Source organism: Schistocerca nitens, chromosome 5 (assembly GCF_023898315.1).
Source record: "Schistocerca nitens isolate TAMUIC-IGC-003100 chromosome 5, iqSchNite1.1, whole genome shotgun sequence".
NCBI lineage: Eukaryota > Metazoa > Arthropoda > Insecta > Orthoptera > Acrididae > Schistocerca > Schistocerca nitens.
This window is the reverse complement of record NC_064618.1, coordinates 801,015,717-801,041,627: the sequence shown is the minus strand read 5'-3', so window position 1 is coordinate 801,041,627 and position 25,911 is coordinate 801,015,717. Positions and strand designations below refer to the sequence as shown.

General features: G+C 41.1%; 1 protein-coding gene across 2 annotated transcripts in view; it reads left to right on the top strand.

Annotated features, from left to right (window-relative positions):
- LOC126259414 (uncharacterized) overlaps window positions 1–25,911 on the top strand; it is a 188,946-nt gene that overhangs the window by 117,230 nt on the left and 45,805 nt on the right. For both annotated transcript variants that reach the window (XM_049956194.1, XM_049956195.1), the window contains one exon: window positions 15,119–15,366. In XM_049956194.1, the coding sequence (XP_049812151.1) occupies window positions 15,119–15,366 (248 nt within the window). The remainder of the gene's footprint in view (window positions 1–15,118; window positions 15,367–25,911) is intronic.

Below are 25,911 nucleotides of genomic sequence, written 5' to 3'. Positions count from 1 at the left end.
CCACCTTCTTCAGTGTGGGTGCACAAGTATGTTCGACCGCCTTTGGAAATTTCAGAGCAGTGAACAAAAGTAAAATCGACAGGGGCTGTGGGCAGGTGGCACTTGGTGGGAGTGTGGATCAGCCGTGAGGCATACCAAGATAGTATGCGAAGTTGCAATAACGCTGTGTCCCATATGGCATAGTGGTTAACGTACCTGCCTGGTAAACGGGAGATCTTGGGTTCGAATCCCGGTCCATTACCCATTTTCACTCATCACCACTGATTCCACATAATGTTCCACTACAGCTGACAGCAGTGATCGCCTTCAGTTTACATATAATGTTTCACAGCTGTGGATTGCACGCGGTGTCTGTCATTTTAGACTGTCCAAAAGAACAGATACCATGCATTCATATCTAAATAGTATTTTCAAAACTAAGCTTCCAATATATCTAAAAATAAAAGTTTGCAATAATTTTGTTAAAAGTTTTGTACTTATGGCAATAGGTCATGGATTTTTAATACAAAAATCATTCACGAACTGATGGTATTTAGCAAGCAAAAGAGATACATTGTTTATGGAAATTACTTTGAGAGAGGGGTAAACAAATATATCTACATCTATATTTTGCAAACCATTGTGAAGAGCATGGCAGAGGATACATCAGATTATACCAGTTATTAGGGTTTCATCCCATTTCGTTCACGTATTGAGCACGGGGAAGAGTGATTGCTTAAATTCCTTTGTGCATGCTGTAAGTAATGTAATCTTGTTCTCATGATTGCTATGTGAGTAATATGTAGGAGATAGTTGTATGTTCCTACACAAGTCAATTCTTGAAACTTAGTAAGTAGGCTTTCTCAATACAGTGTACGTCTATCTTCAAGAGTCTGTCATTTCAGGTTCTTCAGCATCTCTTCTGTTGGCACGGTCCCACTGGTCAAACAAACCTTTGACCATTCATACTGTGTGTACCTTCAATATACCCTGTTAGTCCTATTTGCTACAGGTCCCATGCATTTAAGCAATATTCTAGAATAGTTTGTATGAGTATTTTGTAAGAATCTCCTTTGTAGACTGCATTTCCCCAGTTTTCTACCAACAAACTGAAGTCTATCACCTGCTTTCCCATGATTGAGCCTGTGTGATCATTCAGTATCATATCCCTACAAAATTGTACACCTAGATGTTTATGTGAGTTGGCCAACTGTGACTTACTTATATTATAATCATAGGATGCTACATTTTTTCCCATTTTGTGAAGTGCACAATTTTACGTTTCTGAATATTTAAAGCAAGTTGCCAATCTTTGCACCACATTAAAATCTTGTCAAGATTTGACTGAATATTTGTGCAGTCTCTTTTAGATAGTATTTCATTATAGATAACTGTGTTGTTTGCAAAAAGACTGGTTGCTGTTAATGTTGTCTGCAAGGTGATTAACATACAACATGAACAGCAAGGGTCCCTGCATACTCTCCTGGGGCACACCCGAACATACTTCTACATCTGTCGATGACTCTTTATCCGAGATAGAACCCTGCGTTCTCCTTGCCATACAATCCTCAATCCTGTTGCAAATTTTGCTTGATAAGCCATATGTTCGATCATATAGTTTGGGGAAGAAACTGGAGAGGAAAACATTATTATGTAATAAAATGGTGGTGGCCAGTACACATAGCCAGACAGATGGGTGGTTGATGGATTGATGAAGTATTTTGCAGTATTTCAGAAGATGGGAAACTGAAATGATTTAACAAAGGGTGATTATAGATAATTAGTAAATATACTGGAGAAACATAGATGCTCATAACTGTAGGCTTTAATGCATGCTGAGGTCTTGAAAAGCTTTATCCACCAGGATGTGGCAGATAGGTGTTGACAGTGATGTTGAACTAGATTGAGGACTTCCAAGAAGACGAAAGGAAAAGTGACATCAGACTATGTCATGGAAGTGTAATATGAGATACGTGACATGTGTGAATGGTATAGCAGATTTTGTAATTGCCTCCCTCAGATAGGTTGTGGGCAGACTGTTGTGTACGTCGGTACAACATTAACAGTTGTTGCAGAATGCAGTAAGCCTTGCATATTATCAATGTTTGATGCAAGTATTGGTGCTGACTTCTTCCCCTTCCCCTTCTTCTTCTCCTCTCTCTCTCTCTCTCTCTCTCTCTCTCTCTCTCTCTCTTTTTCTTTCTTTCACCATTTGCAATAGATTATTGGAGAAAGTCATAAGCAAGTGTTACTTGGTATTAAGCATAAACATCCCCAGGGAATTAAGATTGTGTGAGTGATCACCTAATAGTCACAGAGGGCATATGTTTTATCAAAACAGTTTCAATCAACTAGTAAGCCTGTATTGAAAGGCTAGGAGCTTGCCGTCGATGGTGTGGCTTGTGTGCCTCAGCGATACAGATAGCCGTACTGTAGGTGTAACCACAGTGGAGAGGTATCTGTTGAAAGGCCGGACAAGGAACTGGTTCTAAAGAGGGGCAGCAACTTTTCAGTAGTTGCATGAGCAACAGTCTGTATGACTGACTGATCTGGCCTTGTAACATCAACTAAAATGCCCTTGCTGTGCCAGTACTGTGAATGGCTGAATGGCTGACAGCATGGGAAAACTACAGCCATAATTTTTCCCAAGATCTTGCAGCTCTACTGTATGATTAAATGATGACGACATCCTCTTAGGTAAAATATTCCGGAGGTAAAATAGTCTCCATTCGGACCTCTGAGCAGGAACTGCTCAGGAGGATGTCGTCATCAGGAGCAACAAAACTGACATTCTATGGAGTGGACTGTGGAATGTTAGAACCTTTAATAGGACAGGTAGATTGGAAAATTTAGAAAGGGGCAAGGATAGTTAATGTTAGATGTAGTGGGAATTCGTGAAGCTCGGCAGTAGTAACAGGACTTATGGTCAGGTGATTATAGGGCTATAAAAACAAAATCAGATAGGAGTAATGCAGAAGTGGGTTTAATAATGGATAAGAAAATAAAGATGCAGGTAGCTATTATGAACGGCATAGTGAACGCATTATCATTGCCAAGATAGTCACAAAGCCCACACATACCACAATAGTACAACTTTATTTGCTAACTAGCTCTACAGACAATGAAGAGATGAAGAAATGTATGAGGAGATAAAAGAAATTAAACAGTGGAAAATCCAGGATGGAATGTAACAATATTATGAGAAGGAAAGTTGCCACTTACCATGAAGTGGATATGCTGAGTCACAGATAGGCACAACAAAAAGACTCACAATTAAAGCTTTCAGCCACTGGCCTTCGTCAACAATAGACGCACATACACACACGCTATTCCCCCCCCCCCCCACTCCCTCCCTCCCCACTCCCCACATCTCTCCTGCTCTCTGTCTAAACTGCAGCACTTCACTTCCGCCACCTGCACCATATTATCCCTCCCCCACCCCATCCCAGCCTCCTCCATACACTCACCCAGACAACTCTCACATCACGCTCTGGTGCTGCTGCTCGCAGTGTGGTTTCAGTTGCCTGAGACTGCAGTTGCGTTAGGCAATGGTTGACTATACTAGGGGAAAGGAATACAGTAGAAGACAAATGGGTAGCTTGAAGAGATGAAATAGTGAAAGCAGCAGATGCTCAAATGGGTAAATAGACCAGGCCTAGTAAGAATTCATGGATAACACAAGAGATACTGAATTTGATTGCTGAAAAGAGAAAATATAAAAATGAAGCAGGTGAAAGGGAATACAAACATTTAAAAAATGAGATTGGCACAATTTGTAAAATGGCTAAGCAGGAATGGCTAGAAGACAAATGTGAGGATTTAGAAGCATATTTCACGAGGGGTAAGGGTGATACTGCCTAAATGAAAACTAAAGAGGCCTTCGGGAAAAAGAGAAGCAGCTGTATGAATATCAAGAGCTCAGCTGGAAAATCAGTCCTAAGCAAGAAAGGGAAAGCTGGGGGGGGGGGGGGGGGGGGGGGGAGAAGGAGTGTATAGAGGGTCTGTACAAAGGAGATGAATTTGAGGGCAATGTTATAGAAAAGGAGGTGAACGTAGATGAAGAAGAGATGGGAGAAGAATTTAACAGTTCACTGAAATACCTAAGTCAAAACAACAAGGCCCTGGGAGTAGACAGAATTACGTCAGAACTACTAATAGCTTTGGGAGAGCCAGCCATAACAAAACTCTTCTATCTGGTATTCGAGATGTATGAGACAGTCACAGTACCTCAGACTTTAAAAAGAATATTATAATAACAATTCCAAAGAAAGCTGTTGCTGACAATGTTGACTGGAATACTCTGTTCGAAATTCTGAAGGTAGCAGGGATAAAGTACAGGAAGTGAAAGGCTGTTTGCAACTTGTACAGAAACCAGAGAGGGCGAGGTACTGGCAGAAGTAAACCTGTGAGGACGGGGTGTGAGTCGTGCTTGGGTAGCTCAGTTGGTAGAGCACTTGCCCGCGAAAGGCAAAGATCCCGAGTTCGAGTCTCGGTCCGGCACACAGTTTTAATCTGCTAGGAAGTTTCAGCAGTAATAATAGTTGAGCGGTATGAAAGTTGAGAAGGGAATGGGACAGGGTTGTAGCATAGATAAGATAAGATAAGATACTTTATTATCACATAACATATTTTTATACAATCATTCGATTGAGAACATTGGTGACTCGTCAGTCTTTAACCTAAGTTGTTACAGTATTTTATATACTACAGGAAATACGTCATACATACATTGCTTATTATAATAAAAATACAACATTATATTTTAAATCTTTTCATAACTCTTCAAATCATTACTATAGCCTTCACGCACCTATATGAAGTGTGGATGTCCTGTACAGGATACAAACCGCCATACAATTCTGTACATATAAACATGAATATACAGTGAACGTGCATACTTTGTTTCTTTATGGCTTCAAAAGTATACCATTTGTACTTGCATCTTTACTCCCTATTCCTATTTATAAATTCTTCTAGACTATAATAACATTTGCTTTTTAGGTATGTGCCAATGGTCTCTAATGTGGATTCCCCAAATATTGACCTTATCTTATTTCTGATCTTCAGAGCCCTGTAATATGGAGTATTTTCATATACTGTGAGTTGGTGACAAGGTAGCATGTATTTCAATTTATGTCTAGTTTCATAGGCAGTGTGAATGTATTTCCTTCAAACAGGTGTGAGTTTTTCTGTTCAAAGAGAAGTATTTCATATATGAAGATGGAAGGGATTGTCATGAAGTCCAGGCTTTTGAATAGTGGTTTGCATGAATGTCTACTATTGGTTCCTGTCATTGCTCTGATTGTTTTTTTTTTTTTTTTTAATATTATTCCATATCTTATAAGATCTCTGATGTTATTCAATCTGTACATTGAACAAGCAGTAAAGAAATGAGGTTTGCCGACAACGTTGTAATTCTGTCTGATACAGCAAAGAACTGGGAAGAGTAGTTGAACAGCATGGAGATTGTCTTGAAAGGAGGATATATGATGAATATCAACAAAAGCAAAACAAGGATAATGGAATGTAGTCGAAGTAAATCAGGTGATGCTAAGGGAATTAGATTAGGATATGAGACACAAGTAGTAGATGAGTTTTGCTATTTGGCAGCAAAATATTTGATTGGGGCCGAAGTAGAGAGGATATAAAATGTAGTCTGGTAATGACAAGAAAAGCATTTCTGAAGAAGGGAAATTTGTTGTCATTGAATATAGATCCCCTGAGGCTCACCATTCTGTGGTGAGTTTGTGCTTGGCTACCACGGGGCCACAGCATTTGCAGCACCTCTTCCATGTCCATGCTGCATATGTATCCTTCTGTTATTCTTTTTCCCCGTCCTTGGGGAACAGGTCTTATATATTTACAGGAATGCATTCTGAAGTTTTGATGACCTGGTATCCGAACAGTCCCTCATCTGTTTTTTCTTACTTTCTTCATTCATCATCTCCTCCCCTTCCCCCACTTAGCATTTGAGGTTGCTCTTTGTTTCTTCTTCCTCCCTGTGCACTCCTGAAGGCTAGCCCACACATTTGATACAAGACAGGTGACTGGGTAACACATAATTCCCAGCCCTGGGTCAACAGTTAGGGTTCGCATGTACCCTCTGGTACAGGCCAGTTACAGGGAGGGGTGACTGCCTGAGCTGTTATCTTCCCAGTTGCTGATTGGTCCCTTTGTCTGGAGTTCGGGAGGTGTGGCATGTGGTGTGAACAATCGCCTAAGGCAGGTGAACCCTCCTTCTGAGGGGGCCTCCAGTTGGAAGGAACGCACCATCGGAGATGCTGGCAATCATGAGGGATTTTTTCACAATAAACCAACCATCTCCATGTCAGAATGAGACTAAAGATTCCCAGTTGCACCTCCCTGTCTCATGGTGTCAGCTACTTAAGGAGGTCAGTCTTTCGCTACAGGTGATCCATTTATTATTCAGAAAACTGTTGATGCAGTTGCAGGCCCTGTGAAATCCTGCTCTGGCTTATGTAATGGGACTTTGCTTCTGGAGACCAATTGTGATTTTCAAGGCCAACAGTCGCTTACAGCTTCGCTTCTCCATGGCTATCCTGTTGGTGTCGAGGACCATTGTATGCTGAATTCTTCATTTGGTGTTATTTCCACTCTGCTGCTTGCTGGTCTGAGCAAGGTGGAAATCCAAAATCATCTCTCTGATTTGTGTGTCAGTGCAACCTATCGAGTAATGAAAAAGGTTGATGCAAACTTAATGCCTACATGTGCTCTTTTTCTCACATTTGATTGAGTAGTGCTTCCATCGAAGATTGAGGCAGGATATGAAGTCATCCCAATCCGACCATACATTTCAAACCCAATGTATTGCTACCAATGTCAACGTTATAACCACATTTGCATGTCCTGTTGAAACATGCCCAAATGTGTTACCTGTGGTAGAGGTGCTAATGGAGGTGATTTCCTGCCTCCTTCTGTCTGTTGTATCAATTTATTGTAATGGCAACCAGCCGTCTTGTCCCACGAGTGTCCCGTATATCTCAATGAGCAGGCAGTCTACCTTGTCACTTGCAAGTTGTTGGCTAGTCAAAAGCCTTGCATTTTGCCATCTGGCAGTATAGTACTCTTCTCGCTATGCCTCACTCCATGAAACATATGGCCATGCAGGCTTTTGACCTATTCAGTACTGCAGTTGTGATATCCTCCAGTATCCTGGTAGCATCCCCATCTCCTCCTCCTACAGTTGCGTAAAAAGCCCCCAGATCTTCGCTTCCAGTGGAGAAATTACCTGCTACACATCTGGCAGGCGGGTAAGGACAAAAGGGACAGTCCCACAAAGACATATTACATTCATCCATCCAACCAACAAACATATGAGTCCTCATCTGCCAACCATAAAGGCTCTAAAAAATCAAACAGAGGCAAATTGTCCTCTCCTTCCCCAACTCTGAGATACTGTTCAATGGTGATACCCTCATCTGGCCAAACTCAGTTTCGCCAGTGCGCACTGCCTACCATTTTTCTGCCCTGAAGTCCACAGACGGACCCAGGGAGATCGCCAATGCTCCATCTATTTCATGGAACAGGATCCTCCAGCCTCTGCACCCTGTAGCTGTGAGACTTCGAAGGCTGGCACTTGCCAGCCACCGAGGTGACTGCCTTTCATGTGTTTCCTCCTCCCCATTCCCTTTTGTGACTTTTCTCCAGTGGAACATTCATTGCATTAGATCCAACGAGGAGAAATTATGGCTGCTCTTGGAATACCAGCATCTGGTTGTTTGCTGCCTCCAGGAAACTAAATTGCGTCCTCACGACCACTTCGATCTCTCCCATGTCTTCCCAGTCTGCTCTGACTTTAATATTGGGTAATAAAGGTCATTATTTCCCTCTAGCGTTGTAGCTATGGACATCACTGTTCTTCTCAAATTCTGATGGGGTATTTATGATCAATTTCATTAGGGAATATGTGGATTGTGATTGTGCAGTTAAAATGCCGTAACTCCTTGAAAAGGTGCCTACATAATGACCTTGGGTGATCACTGCACATATTCTTACTGCTCACTCATGTGCGATCAATGCTTTCTTTCTGACTGGTGAGTTGTCCCATAAAATTATTCCATAAGACATTATTGAGTGGAAATATGCAATATGTCGTGAGATTGATTCATCTATATCCAAGACTAGCAGTTATACGAAGAGCAGAAGTGGCTGAACTGAATTGTTTGAGCAGTTCAGTAATATGCCTCTTCCACTTCAAGTTTTCATCAGTGTGTAAACCCAAAGTTTTGGAGTGTTCTGCCCCTGTTCATGTGCTACATCCGTTGTTAGTATGTCTCTAATTGTTGTATGGAACTGAATATAGTGCATGTGCTCGAAATTAAGTGAGAGCCCATTTCCAGAGAACCACTTAATAATTCTATGAAAAGCATTAACAAAGTCTTCTGTAGCTTTTTCTCTAATGGAATTTATTATATGACTAGTACCACCCGGAAAAAGTACCAATTCTGCTTGATGAATGTTAAGTAGAAGTCAGTGAGATGTATAAGAATAAGAGTACACCCAAAACTGAAGTTTGTGGGACTGCTTTTGTGATTTCTCCCCAGTCACTAAAATTTTCTCTACTATTTTCTTATTGGACATTCTGCGTAACTTTTTGGAAAGCTATTTTCAAATATTGGCACAAATGTACTGTGGAACATATTGGAATGTGCATTAGCATTCTTTTATGCATCTCATCCCATACTACCTCTTTACATATATTCTTAAAACTTTGTACCCTGTTCTCATTGAAAAGCCTCACTGCTTCATATGAAGATGCCTCACAGTTGCAAGGTACTACATTGTTTATTTCCTTTAATAGTGAATCATGATCAGAGAGTCCAGTAACTATTGAGTTCACATTAATTGTTTCAGCCTGAGCACTGCTTGTAAAAGTTTTGTCAGAAAGAGTCCTGCTATCTTGCTGTATGGGAGTTGGGAAATTTACCAACAACAGACGAATGATGACTCCAGTTCATTTTCCTGTCAGAATCTCAAAAGAAATCTATATTGAAATCTCCACCAACTGCTAACTGTTTCTTCTTGTCTGAATGGTGGCTCAATAATGCAGTGAGATTTCTAGAGGGGATCTGCAGGCTGTTACAATTACAAGAGAAGTATTCTGCAGTAACAACTTGCAAACACATGGTTCTAGGTTCTGATCCACACAAACATGTGTGGGCTGACGAGAATCCGCATGCAATTGTGCAATCACGTCATCAACACAGATTTTCTGTGAATGTTTGGGCAGGCATTGTTGGTGATGTCTTGATTGGGCCCCATGTTCTTCCACCTACGCTCAATGGAGCACGTTATCATGATTTCATACGGGATACTCTACCTGTGCTGCTAGAACATGTGCCTTTACAAGTACAACACAACATGTGGTTCATGCACGATGCATCTCTTGCACATTTCAGTCGAAGTGTTTGTACGCTTCTCAACAACAGATTCGGTGACCGATGGATTGGTAGAGGCGGACCAATTCCATGGCCTCCACGCTCTCCTGACCTCAACCCTCTTGACTTTCATTTATGGGGGCATTTGAAAGCTCTTGTCTACGCAACCCCGGTACCAAATGTAGAGAATCTTCGTGCTCGTATTGTGGACGGCTGTGATACAATATGCCATTCTCCAGGGCTGCATCAGCGCATCAGGGATTCCATGCGACAGAGGGTGGATGCATGTATCCTCGCTAACAGAGGACATTTTGATCATTTCCTGTAACAAAGTGTTTGAAGTCATGCTGGTACGTTCTGTTGCTGTGTGTTTCGATTCCATGATTAATGTGATTTGAAGAGAACTAATAAAATGAGCTCTAATATGGAAAGTAAGCGTTTCCGGACACATGTCCACATAACATATTTTCTTTCTTTGTGTGTGAGGAATGTTTCCTGAAAGTTTGGCCGTACCTTTTTGTAACACCCTGTATAAGAAGCTTTGTTTTTTCGGCCGCTTAATGTACCGATGAAATAAACCAACCCCCTTTTCACTCTTTCTGTAAGATGCTCAGATAATCTGTCCTTTCCCATTTCTAAACAGGTGCAGGCAATAATTTGTGTATCCCCATCTCCCAATTGCAACAACTGGTACAGCACAGATAAGAGACTTTATTTCAGTCAAAAGAAATCCACTCAGCTCTTTGTTTACACAGCTGTGTTAACCCAAGGCTAGTCATGGCATTGCAAAAACTACACAAACCCAAGACAAATGTGTGCTGTTGCTGCTCCTATTTCCTCCAAATCACCTTGAACGCTGTACTCTAAACTGCTAGCCACATTGTTTGCTGCTCCCCCTACTATGACTTCTTGATCTGTCTTCATCAGACTTCCTGCACAAAGCCTCTGTGTCCTCTGTCACTAGGTTTCATGGTGCTTGTGACCTGGTACAAATAGCTTTTCTGGTAGCATTTGGTGTACGCCCCTTCCATGACAGGTACCTAGCAGCAGGACTCTTTTCTTTCAGTTTGAATTTCCTATCAACTTAACCTTAAAGTTGTTCTTACGAGCCTGCTGCACTCTACTTTGCTCAAGAACTACAGGGTATTTCACAAAGTTATACTCACCCTTCCACAGCTTACCTCATGAATTACGGATGACGCAATACGTAGACACACGCAGCAGTGTTTCTTTTCCTCTTAAGTATGTTAACAATACATGGAATACAGAAGTGAATTATTAAAAGTAATATGTTACTAATACAGATGCAAGAAACATGTATTGACGGATTGTGTGTAAACTTTACACACTGTTCCACACTACAGCTGTAACAGTCTTCTGCGAAAGGAGAATTCCCTCACCACAAGCACTGCTCGCAGCCATACCCAAGAAGCTGGCGTGTCTAAAAGGGAAACTAAGTCTTTGTAATTGAATACTCATCCTGGAAAAAACCTTTTTTTATCCAGGCAAGCAACCTTATGAAGAGCGAATAATTCACAGTTTTTGTGGTAGTTCAATAATATAAACTTTGGTGGGGGTATTGTCATGTTTTCAAGAGCACAGAAGATAATGGAAGGATGGTGTGGTGTGTGAAATGCAAAATTAATCATTAGTTGAAAAAATACATAGTGGTTGTTTTAAGTATCAAAAACACAGCCTTGCAACATTGGTATTTACAATAAGGTGACATAAGTCATGGGATAGTGATATGCACATATACATATGACAGCAGTATCACGTACACAAGGTATAAAAGGACAGTGCATTGGTGGAGCAATAACTTGTGTTCACGTGATTCACGTGAAAAGCTTTCCAACATGTCTATGGATGCATGACAGGAATTAACAGGCTTTGAATGCAGAATGGTAGTTAGAGTTAGGTGCATGGGACATTCCATTTCAAAAATCGGCAGGGAATTCAATATTCTGAGATCCATAGTGTCAGTGTGTGCTGAGAATACCCAGTTTCAAACATTACCGCTCACCATGGACAATGCAGTGGCTGACAGCCGTCACTTAATGTTTGAGAGCAACAATATTTGTATACAGTTGACAGTGCTGACAGACGAGCAACACTGTGAGAAATAACCACAGAAATCATGGTGGGACTTATGACGAACATATCCTTTAGGACATTGTGGCAAAATTTGGTGTTAATGAACTATGGCAGCAGAAGCACAACATTGCCTGCTGCAGCACTTCTCCCTGACTCGTAACCTTATCTGTTGAATCCTAGATGACAGAAATACCATGGCCTGGTCAGATGAGTCCCAATTTCAGTTGGTACGGTTTATAGTATGGTTAAAGCATGGCACAGACGCCATTAAAGTGTGGCACACACCCCATGAGGCCATGGACCCAAGTTGTCAGGAAGGCACTGTGCAAGCTGGTGGTGGCTCCAAAATGGTGTGATGTAGTATAAACTATCTCTTGACTGGAAGTGGTTATGCTCAGCTACTTGGAGATCATTTGCAACCATTCGTGGACTCCATGTTTCCAAACAACAATGCAATTTTTATATATGACTATGCACTACGTCACTGGGCCACACAACTGTTCACAATTGGTTTGAAGAACGTTCAGGACAGTTCAAGCAAATGAATCGGCCACTTGATTGCCCGACATAAACCTATAGAACATTTAAGGGACATAATCGAGAGGTCAGTTTGTGCCCAAAATCCTGCACTGGCAGCACTTTCACCATTATTGACGGCTCAGTATTTCTGCAGGGGACTTCCATCAACTTGTTGAGTCCATGCCACGTCAAGTTGCTGCACTACACCGAGCAAAAGGAGGTCCAACATGATATTAGGAGATACCCATGACTTTTGTCATCTCAGCGTATATTGCACATGGTTTGGGGAATATTCTGATGACTGCAATTAATCAGGAGCTCCGCAATCATCTTTATAGGTCTGATTAAGCAAAGAAGCACTGTAGAGAGTCGGTTTCAGATCCTCTTTTGGCTATTCTGATGTAGGTTTTTCATGGTTTTCTTAAATCACTTCAAGCAGATTTGAGGTTACCCTCCACACCACTGGTCGATTCCTTCCTCCATTGTTCTCCACTTGAGCTAATGGAAAAGTGGTTCAAAAGTCATCCAGCTTGGAGTATAGACTAGCTTTCCAGAATGCTCAAAATTTTTTTGAGATCTTCAGTTTTATTCTGAGGCTTAAAAAATTTACAAATAATTGAGCCTCTTACTTTTGCACCTTCTTACACTGTATTACAGAAAGAAGAAGTTCAAAAATTGCCACCACTGCAAGAGTGCCAATTTTACCAATTGCATGATTCAAAAGCCATGACTAGTGAGAACTATAGTGATGATGATTTATGAGTCGCAGGGACTAAACATCTAAGGTTATCAGTCAGTCACTAATTCACTCCCTAGGATGGAATCTGTGTGCATCATTTGAGTGTGTCTAAAGTAAATCTCATATGCAAGTATGAGAACATTTTCTAAACATTTGCATAACGTGTATCTGAAGTGAGACGTGGGTACCAACCAGCCCAATATTTACCTGTGGGATGTGGGACACCATCTGAAAACCAAGTCCAGGCTGGCTGGCTAACCTGCCCTTCTCATTTATTTATGAGTCAGATTTCATCTGTATCAGGCTCACTTCCCCATATCCTGGAAGTGGCGCATTAACATACTCAGTTACATGGGTGTGTGAGAACTAACAAGTTTGTCTCACGGTACAGCTTCATGGCTAGAAACTACATCAAAAACTACTCATCCAGGTACACACCTATTTCTCCAGCAAGGAAGAAAAATAAAGGGAAAAGAGGAGTAAATAAAAAATAGACATTAACCATCAGATAACAGTACTTTTGTAAATACTCTTCACGGGTTTGCCGCCAGATCATGTTGTGCAAATTCCACAATAATTCTGCGGAGCAACTGTCCGACAACTTCAGGTGGTTCAGCCTTTGCTGGTGGCTAGGCACCCAGCCACCAACAAGGTTGAACAACCTGAAGATGTTGGACAGTAGCTCCAAGGAAATATTGTGGAATTTGCACAATGTGATCTAGCAGCAAATCCATGAAAACTATTTACAACATGTCCACCAGGAAAGCTTGAAGAGTCAGAACAGTACTTCTGTTTGGTTATGGAAATGATATCAACTTCCATATTTTTTGTACATACTACAGAACAGTCAAGACCTCTAACATCTTTCCAAGCAGTTACAGCATCGGCACCTGGGTATAAAATAAAATCAATGTAAATTAGCTCTCAGTCTTGTGTAAGCCCTTTAATTTTTCCGTAAAACTTCCATATTATTTAGAAGCCAAATACATAAGTACTTTACAAACTTGGTATTTTCAGAGTACATATGTTTCTGAAATATTTTGTGACCTTTGGGATATTAAGACAGTTTTGGTTTCAATCCACAGTGCTTTTTCACCCCAGAAGTGATTATGTTCACTTGCAATGCTGTTTAATGTTGAATATTTAAAATTGTTTTTATTTACTGATTTTTAATACTTTCTTCATCTACAGGGTAAACCCAATCTCCTCCAACAAAATTTCAGAGTTTGTTAAGAGATATTTTTTGAGTATTGTGGTATTGGGGACCCATGGCCTCCAGTGGCTCATTACAAATTAGATTCATTTGATTTCTTACCTCTAGTTATCTGTGTATCTGTATTGCAATGAAAGTACCTGCACAATAATTCAAATGTCAGCAATATGTGCACTGTCTCTTTTTTATGAACATGCATGTTCCATTCTGTCTCATTACTTGCTGTCACCAACAGTAATACTCGCTTCAGTTTCACCCTCAAGCTTGCATTCAGTACTGCTCAGTTATGTCTCGGATTTGTGTTTCCAGCAGTGTTAGTTGCATATTAACATTGATACATAGCAGTATGGATAGTTTTTCTGAAGGAGAGTTGGCCTGTATGCACGTTTGGTCAGTACTTACATGGAACTGGCTGGTGTGACTGTGGTAGCCACAGAAGTAGTACGCCAAACTCATAGGATTCTCGAGCTTGTAAGGAAAGTCTATGATGTGTCACTCTGCTGTGATCATGGTTGTCAACAGTTTGAGCAGTAGCTTTACAGGAAAAGTTCTGCATGTGTTAAATTCTGCACTGTATATAGAGAGAACAGATTATACACACGGTGATAAAAGTGTATGTGTTTTGTTGTTGGGCTGTTATAGTACTCCGTATTTTGTGTTGTACATTTTAATGTGAAAGTATTTTTACAGAAACAAAAATAGTTGGGTTAATAACCTGAATAAATTGTGTGATTCTTCAGTTTCTCCTATTGTGTATGTTGATCGAACAGTCCACGGGTGTACTGCCAGTCCGCAGTGTCCAGCAGTCATAATATTTTTGCAAGCAGACATGTCACCATCGTTAGGCAAGTTGACGAACTGAGAGCTGTCAGAGCTCAGCTCATCAACACACCTGACGATGGCAACGTGTCTGATCACCGAAATATTGTGCCCCGTTGGACACTGTGGACTATCAATATACCTGCTGACTGTTCAATGAATAAATTATAATTGCAGTATTACTCTGTAAAGTTCCACTGAATGCAATGAGCAGCTTATACCAAAATAGTCAGAAGATATTCCTTCAAACTTTTGTCAGTGGAGTTAGTATTCAATCTGGAGTTAGTATTCAATCTGTTTTCTGTTTATTACTACGTTGTTGCTTATATGTAAATCTAGTTTCTTCTGTTCCACTAGGTGCTATGATGCATGATGGTAAACATATGCATCAGAATCAAGCAAATACAAAAGAGTCAGTTGAAGTAATAGTAGACAGATATGATGGAGAACAACATTTTGCAAGAACCAATGAAACCGAACAAGATTTTGTTTCAAGAAAACAACATTTTGCAAGAACCAATGAAACCGAACAAGATTTTGTTTCAAGAATTGAAAAATTGGAAAAACTGGTGGAGAGAGCTTGTATGGCTGCCAAAGTCCATCAGGTAAAAATCATATTCTAGGTTGTTCTAGTGTAGAAATTTCTGAATTATTCAGCCCACATGTGTGAGGATAAGGTGCATGCATGTCTGCTACTGTTCCTTATCCTCTAAAATAGTCATAGTTTTTACAGGTAAGTAAAATTCTTCCAAACGATGGGTAAGTACAGGTTGGCATATCAACAGTTATGGAAAGAATAGATTGTTACTTACCCTAAAGACGATATGTTGAGTTACAGACAGGCACAATGAAGTGGCAGACAAGGCTACCTGGTGCAGCGTAGGGAGGCTGGGGGAGTTAGTGAAGGAGGAAAAAAAGGTAACGGAATGCAGAGAAGAGTAAAAGATCACTGTTTGCATTGGTAGAGAGCAGTGCGCAATGGTGGTGTGGGAACATGATTTGGGAGGAGGTGATAGGGCAGAGGGGATGGAAACTGTTGTGTGGAAGGTATGAGGAAAGTAGGTTACAGTAGGTTGAGGCCGAGACTATTTCGGGAACAGAGAATGTGTTGTAAGGATAACTCCCATCTGTGCTGTTCAGAAAAGCTGGTGGTGGAGGGGAAGATCCATATGGCCCAGCTTGTGAAGCAGCCATTCAAAGAAAGCATGTTCAGCTGCGTGTTGTGCAACAGGGTGGTTCACTTGCTCTTGCTCACATTTTGGCAGTGGCCATTCGTCCTGATAGATAGCTGGTTGGTAGTCATGCCAATATAAAAATCTGTGCAATGATAGCAACAGAGCTGGTACATGATACGGCTACTGACTCCTCCGCCTGTAAACTCTGCCAGGGTGATCCTATCCCTGATGTCCAACGTAACCTCTAGTCACTGCTTACAGCTTTAGGCCCTTCCTGGCTATCTCCTGAACCCATTTCCTTCCTCACTCCTATGACACTTGCACAGTGACCTTCTGCCACCTCCTACATGATCCTTAAAATCCACAAACCCAACTATCTGGATGCTCCATTGTAACTGGTTATTGTGCTGCCACTGAAAGAATTTCGGCCCTCATTGACCAACGCCTCCAACCTATTGCACAATATCTAGCCCTCCCACATCAAAGATACAACCATTCCCTTCACCGATTCTCCACCATCCCCATCCCTTTACCTCCTGGATCCCTGCTCATAACTGTTGATGCCATTTCCCTGTGCTTAGAAGGAGAGACAGCATTGGTCGTATTTTTTTGTTTTATTAACCACAAAATTGATTTTCGGTCACTTAGTGACCATCCTCAGTGCTGTAATATATAATTTAAATTGGTAGGCACTGGTGTCAACAAGCTTAGAGCGATCACATAAATTGAGAACTCAATTTATGTGATCGCTCTAAGCTTGTTGACACCAGTGCCTACCAATTTAAATTATATATTACAGCACTGAGGATGGTCACTAAGTGACCGAAAATTGATTTTGCGGTTAATAAAACAAAAAATACGACCAATGCTGTCTCTCCTTCTAAGTATATCCATTATCTGGTCGTGGTGCACAGGACACTCCATGGAGTCGCCAATCAATAAAATTTCCCTGTGCACCAACATCCCTTAAGTCCATGGTCTTGACATTATTGAACACTCTCTTTTGCAACATCCTTCAGACTCCAAACCTACTACATCATGTCTCATACACCTTACTACCTCATTTCTCATATACCTTACTAACTACATCCTGACACACGACTACTTCTCCTTTGAAAAGAAGGTATAGAAACAAACCCATGGTACAACCATGAGCATCCACATAGCACCCTACTATGCCACCCTGTTTGTGGGCCATCTAGAGGAAACCTTCCTACCCTCGCAAAACCCCAAATCCCTGAACTGGTTCAGGTTCAGTGATGATATCTTCATGATCAGGACTCAGGTTCAAATGGTTCAAATGGCTCTGAGCACTATGGGACTTGACATCTATGGTCATCAGTCCCCTAGAACTTAGAACTACTTAAACCTAACTAACCTAAGGACATCACACAACACCCAGTATCACAAGGCAGAGAAAATCCCTGACCCCGCCGGGAATCGAACCCGGGCGCGGGGACTCAGGGCCAGGGACCCCCTGTCATTCCTTCACAACTTCCAATACCTTCTCTCCCATCCACTTCACTTGGTTCTCCTCAACCCAGCAGGCCACCTTCCTGGATGTTGACCTATTCCTCTGAGTGCTCCAGCCACACCTCTGTACACATCAAACCTCTAACCACCAACAGCACCTGCATTTTGACAGCTGCCATCTGTTCCGCACCAAAAATTCCCTCCTAAACAGCCTAGCCAACCAGGAATGGCATAGCTGCAGTGACGGCAGTTGCATTGCCCAGTATGCTGAAGGACTCACAGAGATCTTCAGAGACAGGCACTAACCCCCAGACCTAGTCTGCAAACAGATCTCCCATGCCATATCCCCATATACCCAAAATCCTTCCACCAACCCCCCAACCAGCTACAAAGGAGTGTCCCCTTTGTCACTCACTACCATCTTGGACTGGAACAACTGCTCCACATCCTTTATCACAGCTTTGATTATCGTCATATCGTGATATGAGGGACATCTTACCCAAGATCCTTTCCACCCCCGATAAAGTGGTCTTCCGTAACCCATCCAACCTCTACAATATCTTAGTCCATCCCTATGCCAGTCCCAATCCCTAGCCCTTGCCACAGACATCATATCTCTTGGAAGACCTAGCTGCAAGACCTGAGCAATCAATCCACTCATCCCTTCATATTCCAGTCCTGTCACAGGCTTACCCTACCCAGTCAGAGAGCGGGCCACCTGTGAAAGCAGCCATGTCGTGTACCAGCTCTGCTGCAATCATTTCACAGTTTTCATACTGATATACCTACCAATCAGCTGTCAACCAGGACGAATGGCCACCACCAAAGTGAGGCCAAGAGGAAAGTTGACCACCCTGTTGCACAACATGCAGCTGAATAGGACATGCTTGATTTGAATGAATGGCTGCTTCACAACCGATGCCATTGGTATCCACCCCTCCAACACCAGCTTTTCTAAACTGTACAGCTGGGAGTTACCCATTCTCTGTATCCAAAATCATCCTGCCCTCAACCTATGGTAACCAACTGTCCCCACAACCTCCACCCAACAATGTCTGCCTCCTCTCCCAACTCATGTCCCCTCACCCTCACTGGGCACTGCTCTCTGCCAATGCAACCACCAATCGTTCTCCCTCCTCGACTCCTCTCTTTTCCACTCCCTGTTTTGCCACCTCTAGTCCCTGCATGTTCCATCAAGCAGCACTGTTGCCTCCTCCCCCCTCCCCACCCCCTGCCCCATCTGTACTCTGCTAGCCTCCCTTCCCCGCTCCACTGCAGATTGTTGATCCAGTTCGATGCTTTTCAGTTTCAGTCAGGCCTGAGCAGCCAGAGGTAGTGGTCATGTGTGTGAGGTGGCTTTGGCCATAAGCCTAATATGTAATAGTCTTTTCATTGTGCCTCTTTGCAACTCCTCGTGTCATCTTTATGATTAGCAACAGTCTAACCTTTCCATAATTGTTAATCTCATTTTTTACACTAATCAAATGCAGAATTGATATTTAGAATGACTGAAATGGAAAACAAAGAAAGGATGACTGTTCATATAAAAAGACAAACATCCAACATATGGGAGGTATTAAGCAATGCATAAACACACAAACTTGATGTTGAACACTGTAACTCTATTTTGAACTTTCATTTTTTATCAGAGCAGACAAGTACACCATGGTGTATGTATACATAATTCTGCTTGACCTCTGATTTAAATCTCCACAATGCATGTGCACTTTAGCAGTCTGTCTAGGTCTCAGGGAGTGATTTCTCATTCTTCTGTAAAAATAAATTATAATCTCCCAACAAACTACATAAAGCTGAAATACGTATTAATTCAAGATAAATTTTAGAAAGTAGCAGCACTCATAATAGTTTTGCTATTGCATTAAATTTGCTTTTGTTCGTGCTAATTGTGCACAGCAGTTTAATTATAGGTAATTGTTAATGTTTTTCCAGGAGCTACTTCTCTTTATTAATACGTTATTTGACTCATTCCAATTCCCTGAAGGTTCACCTTCATCGTGGGCTCTTCAGAATGCATTGAGTGAATTAATTAGTGCAGATGGGTGTGCAATTGCAATTTAATAAAAACATTTGATCATTTTTCCACTTGAAGGGTCTGCAGAATGTTGATGCGATAGTCTTCTAGGGTTACTTGTGAAGACCCCACAATAATAATGCAAACACAAGAAAACAAGACTAATTCAGTGTTTGCCTTTGTATCATGTACAAGTGTTTTCTATGTATGTCCTTGTTAGCAATAAAGTGCGTGTTAATAGCATTTATCTACTTTCTGCAACTACTTGCAAGCATTCCCACTAGGAATTCATGAATTGGTGACCCCGCAACAAACAACAGTAGTTCAACATAATACATAAGTGCACTTCACCAGATTGTGTTTCCTTTGACAGAGGAACTGTCGCATGATTGCTGCCTTTATGAACAATATAAGCAAAACGGTGCCTCCTGCAGAGACTCACTAATATTTTTCACCATCCAGATCAGCCTAAATTATGTGTGGAATGTAAAAGTGATGTTCTACTATGTCTGCAACAATGATTCATGCATGCACGAACAATGTATAATGACTTTTGACCTCGAGTTCAGTCTGTCTTCCCTCCAACAAGACAGTGTTCCACAGACTGTTTCAAGACTACAGAACAGCACATCATTTGATTCAGTTGGTCCGTCAGTGTCGGATACAACCCAGCCAAATCCATTCATAACCTCATACTGGGTATAGCTGGCTGGAACACGTGAGAAGATTTGTGATTTGCCGTCTGCACCACTTATGGTCCCAGGGTTCTCATCCACTACCCACACTGCCACCTACCTCAGACCACATGACCCACTACAGAAGCAAAAGAATACACCCATTCCAACTGGAGTAGTCATGGCAACTTGGCTCGTGACCATTGACTTCATCCTTTAGAACCACGGTATCTTTGATGACACTTCCAGAATCGTCATCCTATTACACAACATAGGAGCATACCACATTATCAGTGACATCTTACTAGCACCTCTGCAAATTCACCACCAAGAAAGGGGCATTGCTCCACTGACTCGCAAGGACACCGGAGCAACGGTTGGGACAGGTGATTTAAGAGGACTCAGTGGGCAACAGAACACTCTCTCAGCTCTGGAGGTATCTACATACTTCAGTTGTCTCTCATGCCAGTCATCTTGCTTTGAATGCTGTGGCCCATCAAACTGCCACCATAGGTACTTGTGTCAATGATATTGCACAAAAATGAAACAATGGAATGCAAGTTAGTCCTAGCTGAGAGACTTTTTGCAATCTTGCAGCAATGACTTTGCATGGATGTACCAAACAACAATCACTGGTACCTATATGTTTCTGCCAGCCGGAGTGGCTGAGCGGTTCTAGGCGCTACAGTCTGGAACCGTGCAACTACTACGGTCGCAGGTTCGAATCCTGCCTCGGGCATGGATGTGTGTGATGTTCTTAGGTTAGTTAGGTTTAAGTAGTTCTAAGTTCTAGGGGACTGATGACCTCAGAAGTTAAGTCCCATAGTGCTCAGAGCCATTTGAACCATATACGTTTCTAGTGCAACATCTTGCCCACAGTTGCTAGCAGCCAACATGATCTGAGCAATTCCATGCACTCACGATAGTGATGTCGCTAGCCTCTGCCACGAGGACGCTGATATTCGGCCAGCATCACCAACCATACCCATGGCCATCATAAATGTTCCTCACATAGGCGAGCCAGTGTGACCATGGCTGTGTTAGTTTCACACTCTCTTCTGTAACCAGGCACACAAATGCTCTATGCTGTGCAACCACCACATGCATGTCGCAGTCTGGATTGCAGCACTCAGCAAAGCTGCCTACAGCTCAGACATGTGAGCCAAATTGGCTTTGGCCCATTTCTGAGTGACAGCAGTAGGCTGTATGTATTAGAGCACTAAGCAAATAAGTACTTCCTGATCGACACTGGCTCAGACCCAGGGAGAACCCACCAGTGGAGCTTACAATGCCAGGACCTCACCAACAATAATGTAAGCACGTGAATACAAAACTCTTTGGCAGTGAGTTGAGACTTTCACAGGAAGAATATCTTTGACTCTTGTCAGTTCACTGCTTACCATACGTTTTCTATGTATGTCGATGTTTCCAATAAAGTGAACATTAATAGCATTTACTTGCTTTACACAGCTACCTGCTAGTGTTTCTATCAGGAGTTCCTACATACGGACCATGGCGATTCGCAGGCATCTGTGACATTTTGGCAACCGTATTCTATCTTCCCACCTTCTGGTAAAGGCATTAAGCTGAGAAGGATTTACTGCACCAACAAGACAAGGAAACCTTCACTTACGTTTCAGTTACTGTCATAGGGATGACTTTATATCTGTTTAACAACTTTATGTAGATCAAGAAATTTATTTTCTTGATCTTCATAATTATGGTATGATGTACAGTATTATTTTGCAAGAATGCTTTTCTTTTTATCTGTTTAACAGCTTTATGTAGATCAAGAAGTTCATATTTTATATTTGAGCAAAGTATATTAATTTGGCTTTTTAAGTAGATTTTAGTAACTATACCAACACAAAATTTTTTGTCTTTAGTAACCATTATCAAGGTAAGCATTGCGATTGTTAAATCTGTCCCTTAAAGTTCCATTTCTGTGCAGGATATTTAAAAGGTTTATATTTCATGTGCTCTTTCATATAGGTAGGTACCAGAGATGATGTACAGTATTATTTTGCAAGAATGCTTTCTTTTTTGCTGGTACTGAATGTGTAGTTATCCCATTAGAATTCAGCTCATTAATCACCCTCCATCCCGAATAATCATATAGAATCATTGCAGTCACACTTTTGAACTTAAGCCATATCTAAATGTTGTGCAATTGTCATAGCTTTCTGACACATATATGCTAAGCATTTAAAAGCTCAGAAAAACTATAACTCTAGTGAGAGAGAGAAGACAGGTATAGGTATCTTCGCAAGAAAAGTATAGTTCCCCTATTGCTTCTCCTCCTCCCCAACAGCTTACAAGCAGTCACTGTATCAATGCATTTGCATAAGTTTCCTACTTGCCCCCTCATGAAGGTTTAGACAGTAAGGCTTTCACTGAACTCTTCATCCAGAGCCCCCACCCATTCCTTAGTGCAAGTTCCTCTTTTGCGTCATTTTTTGTGCAAGTTTCTCTCTCTCTTTTGTGCTTTCACTCAAATTACTAACTGATTAGATATCACATTTGTAATTCTCATCTTATAGTCACGTGGAGTTTTCACTCCAAGCACTTCTTACTCCTGTGACTTCACAATATGTAATGAATGTCAAATGGAATCCATGTACTCCAGTTTCCCAGAGTTTTTGTGCAACCTCAGGTGAATGGCCTGTATACTTGCTAGTCCGTTCTATATAAAAATGTTAGATGTTGTGCATCATGAGATAATTAGAATGGCTACTGCAGCTTCTGAAACCACCCCTGTTTTCAGCCACTGCATTAAGACTCGTGAGTCACAGCTTAACAACAAATGGCTACTCTACATCTACGACTACATCCACATCCACATGCACATCCACTTACGTACTCAATAAGCCATCATGCTGTGCATAGCAGAGGGTATCTTGTACCACTGCTATTCATTCCCTTTCGTGTTCCACTTGCTAATGGAGTGAGGGAAAAACAACTGTCATATGCCTCTCTATGAGCCCTAATTTCTCTTACTTTATCTTTTCAGTCTTTATGCAATATGTACATTGGTAACAGTAGAATCATTCTGCAGTCAGTCATAAATGCCAGTTCTCTAAACTTTCTCAGTAGTGTTTTGCAAAAATAATGTCTTCCCTCTAGGGATTCTCATTTGAGCTCATGGAACATTTCCATAATAGTCACATGTTGAACAAACCTATGAGAAATACATCTAGAAACAGCACTCCATAAGAAACAACTGGTTTAAATTCCCTATTTATGTCTCGTAAGTGGAATTACTTTAAAAATCACTTTAGAAACCACCTAAATTGCCTTTCAGATATGAATGTAGTTTTGAAAGTGCCCTCTCAAAATTGACTGGTATATTGATACTGTATTTGACAGTGTTTCATGTATCTGTACAGGGAGCATTATGTAATGAAATGTACATAGTGTGTATGTACATTCACATTCAAGCAGAACACAACGAAGTTTATATTAATCAGCCATCTTCCGATGGTACATAGTCTGAAACTATTCATTGTTCACACTGCAACAGATGGTACCTGACAGTGTTAACTACATAGGTAGCAAGGCTAGTTCAGAGCTCTGTACCACGAACTAGGAAAACACTCACCTATATTCTGGAAATCCTTCATTGAAAATAACCACTTATGTGGCCGTAACTAATTCGCAATTGTTAACAATTTTACGAGTATGTTCAGAATAATTCAAACCATATTGGAATAAAATAGGAATATTACAACTTTCTGCACAAAGTGATTTATATTACAGTATGGCACTGTCTAGTTGTTCATGTGGTTCCCGACACACACTGACTGCTTCTTGTTCACGCTGGTGACAATGACCACCTTCGGCAACAATGTCTCAAATCAAATTACAAGCAATGGCATGCAGCTTAAATGTTCAAATATTGTGTAAGATGAGATTACTTTATGCTTATAGCTTCTACCAATATTTTACAGAAGCATTTTGGCAGATCATTGCCTTGGCTTCTTAAGTGGAGCTAAATTATTTGAAATCTGCAAATTTCAAAACAAAATGCTGTCTTCGTGTAATTTTGAAGTATCCATTTTGCAGTATTTTATGTAGACATCACAAATGTACATTTTTAATAAATGAAAAGCCCAAAATGTGGCTGTTCTGCTGTGCATTTTCATTTATAAATATGAAGTTGTTCTACCAAGTACTAATGGAAGGTTCAGTTAGCACAACTGTATTTTAATATACACTGATGTTTCAAAGCGAAGGAACTCCCTTGGTTTTTCAGTCAATTTTATCAACTGTATATTTAGGATTTCCCCCCAACAACTCTTATTGTGTATAGTCCAGAGCTGTATGTGTTCCTGAAAAGATTGATATAGATGAGTTATAATCATAGTGAAAAATTTATCATCTAAACTGATTCTCTTAGTGCATACAAGCAGTACAACACATGTAACTTGCAGAGGAAGTGACAAAAACACAATGTATTCCTCAGCAGTTTTAACAACAGGGAAAATCTATATCACTCTTGTGGCTATGAGGCCTATTCAGGGGTCATCATATGACACAATGTGCCGGTTCCCTAACAGTCTGCAGCCTCACTTCAGAGATGGAGAGCCATTTGACAGTGGGAGGGAGACTGGCAGGCTGTAGAGGACAGTAGGCAGCAGTCTGGCCATAGCATACAGATCAATCTTTATGGCCGGGTGAATTAGTTTTTCATCTGCCTTCAAATCAGGTACTTTCCTTTTATGCACAGGTCATACTCCATGTCCTCCTGCTCCATCCATCTGTGATGTATGTGTCACTGCACATTAACAGCATTTTATATTTTGATTAGAGGGCAGAAGCAGTTTGAAGTGGGGGGTCTACTTACTGTTTTAGCTGACAGGAACAAGTGTGGTAAAACTTTAAAAAGTTTGTTTACCTTCTGGCGTCCAGCCCAAACTTTTAGACTAGAAGCTTGGTGTGATGCAGAGTGGCTGGCTCATCTTCAATTTATGTGCTTAGCAAACCAAATCTTCCATTTCTGTCCTTTACCTACTTGTTTTCCTTTCTCATGCAGATTGGTTTTGCAATGTAGTTGCTGTAACTGGAATTACTTATCCCTTTTGACTAATGTACAGTTAATGTCAAATTGTGAAGCTAAGGATTGTTGCGGACTACATCCACTCCCTTACACTCCTCATGATTACCTTAATCTGTCCTGTGCTTTAATGCCTCTTTCTTCTCAGGGACATCTCAGTGTAGTCATTGATTAACCATCTCCAGCTGCCCAGGTGTCATATAAGAGCACTTTTCCTCTTCTTCTGGCCTTGTATAGATTTTCTCTCCCAACGTTGTGCCACTACTTTCATCTTCCTTCCAGATCCTATTTTGTTTGAGTGATCACCTGTCTCTTGGGACAGCCTTTAGGTTTCACTTTCACATTCCTTTTCAAGTCATTTGCTGCCTGTTCTACTTTCATCTATCCTTTTTAGTGACTGCTTTGCATCTTGATGGATATTTTCTGGTATTATAGAGCATCGACCTCAAGAACTTCACTTCTACAGCCTGGAGAGTACCACTATATTTGCTATTACTGATAGTTTGGGTTTCAGGGGCGTAAATAGTTGCAATAAATTACTCCTGTCTTGGTTGCCAATATTTCTTTTTCTTTTTATATTTTATGATGTGTTTCATTCTTAGGATCATAACTTCTGTGCTAGAAAAGATAACATGAGAAAAGTGGAAACCAATTTTCTGTACAATAACACAATATACAAAAAGTAACATAAGATGAAGTGGAGAAACAATTATCTGTACATAAAGCAATGAGTTGAGATACAT